The sequence below is a fragment of the Oryzias melastigma genome, linkage group LG23, assembly GCF_002922805.2.
Source record: "Oryzias melastigma strain HK-1 linkage group LG23, ASM292280v2, whole genome shotgun sequence".
Classification (NCBI taxonomy): domain Eukaryota; kingdom Metazoa; phylum Chordata; class Actinopteri; order Beloniformes; family Adrianichthyidae; genus Oryzias; species Oryzias melastigma.
The window spans coordinates 8,305,874-8,311,570 of NC_050534.1; the positions used below are offsets into that span (position 1 = coordinate 8,305,874).

Consider the following 5,697-nt stretch of genomic DNA (forward strand, 5'->3'; position numbering starts at 1 on the left):
ATCCTTCAGTATCCATTTAGAGTTCTGGTTTATACCGCTTAAACAGTCGGGGTGCAACGGTTCGCGAAATCAATTGTGCATCTCTAGTACACACCAGGCATGTGATGGGCGTTCAAGATTGCAAATTCACCCCATGGTGTTCACACTGGACAAACAGGGAGGTTCTTCTTCTTTTAAAAAAATTTTATTATTGTTTACTAGTGCATACTTAAGCTTGGAAAGTGGTGTCAAAGCGGTGCAAATTTGAGCGCAAAGTGGAATCAGTTCGGTTCATTGCTAACGTCTTTGTAATGGTAAAAATGAATTACCATCATGTCAGAAGGGCGGCCTTGGTTTATCTTTAGTTGAAACACGAACATCGCCAGGTTTGTAACTGGGTTCACCACGTAAACCAAACACATACGTCACTACCAAATACAAGCCTCTGATTGGTCAATGTTCAACCTGGTTTAACTGGCTGCAAATTCAGTACATAGAGCCCAGAGACAGTCGTAAAAACTGAGAGACAGCGAGCACTGCGAACAGCGCCGACCAACTTCCGGTGGTTCAACTGATTAAAGTCTCATGAGTTGTGACTCAAGTCTCGAGGGTCGCTACTCGAGTCTTTTGAGTCGAGTCTCGTGGGTCGCTACTCGAGTTTTGTGAGTCGAGTCTCGTGGGTCGCTACTCGAGTTTTGTGAGTCGAGTCTCATGGGTCGCTACTCGAGTCTTTTGAGTCGAGTCTCGTGGGTCGCTACTCGAGTCTTGTGGCTGGCAACTTGAGTCTTTTGTGTCGCGACTTCAGTCTTGTGGGTCCCGACTCGAGTCTTGTGTGTTGCGACTCGAGTCTCATGGGTTGCGACTCGAGTCTCGTGTGTTACGACTCAAGTCTTGTGGGTCGCGCCACGAATCTTGTGTGTCACGACTTCAGTCTCATGGGTAGTGACTCGAATCTCAGGTGTCGCGACTCCAGTCTCGTGTCACGACTTCAGTATTGTGGGTCGCGATTCTAGTCTTGTGTGTTGTGACTTCAGTCTCATGGGTAGTGACTCGAATCTCATGTGTCGCAACTCCAGTCCCATGTGTCACGACTCCATTCTTGTGGGTCGTGACTTGAATCTCCTGGGTTGCCACTCGAGTTTCATGGGTTGCGATTTGAGACTCGTTGGCCATTACTCATGGGACTTGAGTCAGGTGATCCACCAGAAAATTCTGGTGCTATTCGCAACGCCACCCTCTTCTGTAAAAACATGCGTAGCCATGTTTCAACGCAAAACCCCGAAATGCACGTTTACGTAAACTTTTCATTTGAAGGGGCCGCTTAAGCGTGTGTTACTGTAGGTGGTGTGAACGTAGCTTTAGACTCTCCCAGCGAACATGTCATCTGAACTATTTCCAAGAGTCACCTGTAGAAAAATCACGTCCACAGAATCAGTCAGACTCCTAACTCTCCAACATGGATAGACTAAAGAGCTTTCAGTAGGTTTAAGGGGGGAGATTGTAAATTTGCACAAGACCGAAATGAACTGCAAAGCCATAACCAAGAATGTGGGGTTCAGGTGACGACTGTTGGTGCAACTGTGCGAAAATACAAGAACAAGATCGGACCTGGTGGGGTTTCCATGATCATGAGAACAGTGAGAAAATAGAAACCAAGGAACAGTTGAAGAAGAAGCATGTAAAGGTCATGGAGTGGCCCTGCCCGTCTCTGGACCTCAGTCCTACTGAGAGAGCTGCAGCTCAGGGTTGCTAAGCAACAGACACCAAATTTTAATGATTTAGAATTCCTTTGTAAAGAAGAGAGGACAATAATTCATCCTGATGTGTGCAGAAACCTGGTCATCTTCCACAGAAATGTCTCACCTCTGTGTTTGTTACTAACTCTTTCCGTCAAGAGGGTTCAGTTATTTCCCTCAATGAAATGCAAATACATTTAAATAAGTTCTATCTCTTCCTGTTCAAATGAACCTTCCATTAGGATGACGGATTTATTTTTTAAGTGGGCAAACCTGCAAACTCAGCATCAAATACTTCAAATATTTCCTCCACCGTCAAACATGTACTGGGCGTGTGATTCATGCTTCTGAACATTAAATCATCTTTTTTTTTTCAGGTGTTCCTCAGGCGCCTGAGGGTCAGATATGTCAGTGTGGTAAAGAGTGCTCGTCCTTTTCTGAGCTCAAAGCCCACCTTAGTAGCCATACTAGTAACAGCAGCCATAATCAGCCTCCGCACAGCCACAGCCCGACGCAGCACGATCACTCTCAGCAGCAGCAGCTTCCACCGTCCCAGCAGCAGCAGCAGGAGCACCAGCAGCCGCAGCACCTTCACCAGGAAGAGAAGCTTCCCAACGGAAGCTCCAGCTCCTCCTCCTCCTCCCCCTGGCCCTGTAACAGTCACGCTACGGGACCACCGAACAGCAGCAGCGCCAATAGTCGAAACTCTAACAACACTGCCGGGGCGAAAGGCCCGGGACACGTGCGGGAGAAGAAGTTCAAGTGCAGCATGTGTTCCCGCGCCTTCACTACCTCCACCAAACTCAATATGCACTTCATGGGACATGTGGGGATGAAGCCTCACAAGTGTGAATACTGCAGCAAGGCCTTCAGCGACCCCAGCAACCTCAGGACGCACCTCAAAATCCACACAGGTGGGTGACCTGCAGGAAACATGGTATATGTCGTAAACAAACACACAAAAAAACAACAACAGACGAATATTTTTTTTATATAATTTCAAATAAATTCAAGCATGAAGGGGTTAATATCAACATTTTTGAAATACAAGATCCTCTTAGTTGTTTGTTTGAGTCTCATTGAGGGGGATTTGATAGTAAAACTTCTAAATCATATTGAGAAATAAAAACGCACGTAGTTAGGAAAAGTTTGCTGGTTCTTCCTTTAGAAAAAACAACAAATATATAAAAAATATGATAAGGTTTATTCAAACTCTATATAACTGTTTGATTCATATTTGAAACATTTAATTTCATTGGTATGATCCAAACTTTCTTTAAGAACTCATTGGTTAAAACTTAATCCATGTTTTCTGCCCTGTAGTTCATCAGCATTCCACTAGGGGCAGCCAAATGGCTCCATGATCAATTTTGGCGGGAAACGGTTTAGCTAATTTTTTAAACGTTATGATGAGATTAACTCATCAATTTTTGTTCATTTTTTTAAATGACTACTTACTGTATTGAAATAATGCATGTAATCAATGTGTTGATAATTATTTTTTTTTATGAAACAGTTATAGTTTGTTAAAAATGTGTAGATCAAATTTGAGACAGTGGGTGAATAAGGTACTAATTTCCAGTATTTCAGTATTTTTGTGTCTTAAACTAACATTGTTGTGAGCAAAAACTAACTGAATCACCCAACTTATCATAAATAATACTATATCTATTTCATCAAATAGATGAAATTGCAGTTTTTTTGTGGATTTCATAAAAGGGTTTTAAAAACGTCATAATTCTTATTCTTTAATGTCTGGTCACCTCCCGTTTCTGCTCCTGCCTCCCTGGTCAGACAAATTTATATAAAAAAAATAGCCCCTTTTTTTCAAAATGGACGTTTTTTGGTTGTTTACCTTCATAGTAACCATTTAATGTTTTGGTCGTCAGGGTGTGATAAAACATTTTTGAATTTTAATATCTGAGCCTTAGAAATTGTGCTGTTTGAAACTTCTTTCTTTTGCATTTCTTTTTGAAGCTTTCATTTTTCAACCATGAATATTTTATCAAATAATTCAAATAAGCAGAACAAATCGTTTTGCACTGATATGCTGAATGTTGACCACCAGTTGAAAACAATGAAGCGTGCTAAAGCATCATGGCGCAAACAAGATAATAAGATGGAGTTTGAATCATAAAATGGGAATAAATAAATTATATGCGAAATATCGCAGAATTACTCTTAATTTTTGATATGCGTGGCCTTAAAAAGGCTGAAATGTAACTTCAAAAAACTTCAAGGATCGCATCGTATGTCCTCATTTTGTTTGGCTTGAGCTAATGCTTCATGTATTACATTTTTTTTTTTACAGTATTTCAGTATAAAAAGTACGAGTAAGGACGAGTTTGCAAACTTGCCCTGCTAAAACCGTTCAAAATTGGCAAACTTTAAAACCAACATTTCTTCGCAAATAGCTTCCCAATGATGTTCGAGGTGTTTGGAGGCAAGACATTAAAATCCCTTGAAGGTGGTTGCCTCTTTCAAAGGTCAAAAGGCCAACAAAATTTCAAGTGTGGTTGGAGACTTAGCCAGCATGTGTGAGAAATTTCTTGAAGTTTTCTTCAAACCAAAAGATTTCCTATATTATGCAAAAAAATTTAAATCGCCAAATTTCACACTTTGCTACAAAATGGCTGCCAGTCTGTAGGGCCCATAATAATTTCAAAACTTCCTTTCACCTTTTCCAGTGTAAATCATTGCAAAAATTGTGTGTAAATTGTTTGGGCCCATGTGACTTAAAAAACTTATTTCTGTTTTTTTTTTTTAAGACATTTGTTTTTATATTTCTATCTTCCAGGTCAGAAAAACTACAGGTGTACAGTTTGTGAGAAGCTGTTCACTCAGAAATCTCACGTGGCTTCACACATGGTCATCCACACCGGTGCAGAAAAGCTCAAGTGTGACCTCTGCGACCGCGCCTTCATCAGGAAACAAGACTTGAAGCAGCACATGTTCTCCCACACTCAGTACGTACCGACGGCTCATTCTGCAGGTCATTTCTGTCATCCCAACTATAACTTCCCTTTGTTTCCTTGTTCTGACAGTGAACGGCAGATCCAGTGCCCCAAGTGCAACAAAAACTTCCTCAAAACCAACCACTTGAAGAAGCACATGAACTCCCACGAGGGCCGCAGAGACTTCGTCTGTGAGAAGTGCAACAAAGCGTTCCTCACCAAATACCACCTCACACGCCACCTCAAGATCTGCAAAGGCCCCAAAGCTGAAAAAATGGCCCGGAAGGAGAAGGAGCTGCTGGAAGAAGAGCAGGAGAAGGACTGCAGGAGAAATGCAGCAGAGAGACTGATGGACACGGCGAGCGATGAAGATTGTGGTTTAGATGTTGGAGGATACAACTCTGAAAAGTCTCTGTCGCCACCTCATTGAAGAACGCCTGATGGGATGTTATATTTATTACACTCTGTACCTCTTATATTTGCCAAAATATTCCTCCTGCACATTTGTACTACATTATCTTACAAAATAATGACTACATAAGACATTTATTTTTGTTACCATATCTTTGCTGCTATAGTAATTATTGTATTGGGGGGAACGAGTTTGTAACGTTTTTATGTATTTGTTCAAAGCTCTCTTTTCACTGTTGATGCTGACTTTTGTTAAATGGAAATGTGGAAAATGATTTGTACTTTTTTCTTCTGGAACTTGATGACATCATAGATGTGTGTTCGTGGTTGGAGAATAAAGTTAAACCTTGAAATTCAAGTGTTAAATCTTCACTACATGGTGCCAAAATTCACATCAGGAAGTGGGTGTGGCTTATGGGGTGCAATGACCTCCGACATTAACATCCACAGAGCACGTCTGGGACCAGCTGAAGCAGAGACTGATCCCACCCTCAAGTGAACTGGTACAACTGTACTGTTTTAGCTCTTTTGGAAAAACTACATGAGGCTAGTGAAGAGCATGACGTTATGCCACCAAGCTGTCATTGCAGTAAATGGTAGGAATACCTGCTACTGAC

At 41.6% G+C, this 5,697-nt stretch overlaps 1 protein-coding gene across 1 annotated transcript in view; it reads left to right on the plus strand.

The window, feature by feature from the left end:
* The window catches only part of prdm4 (PR domain containing 4), an 11,284-nt gene extending 6,146 nt beyond the window's left edge, over window positions 1-5,138 (plus strand). Inside the window, exons 9-11 of the mRNA XM_024287674.2 lie at window positions 2,093-2,629; window positions 4,513-4,681; window positions 4,760-5,138. Of these exons, the coding sequence (XP_024143442.1) occupies window positions 2,093-2,629; window positions 4,513-4,681; window positions 4,760-5,099 (1,046 nt within the window). The 3' untranslated portion in view covers window positions 5,100-5,138. The remainder of the gene's footprint in view (window positions 1-2,092; window positions 2,630-4,512; window positions 4,682-4,759) is intronic.
* The last annotated feature ends 559 nt before the right edge of the window (window positions 5,139-5,697 follow it).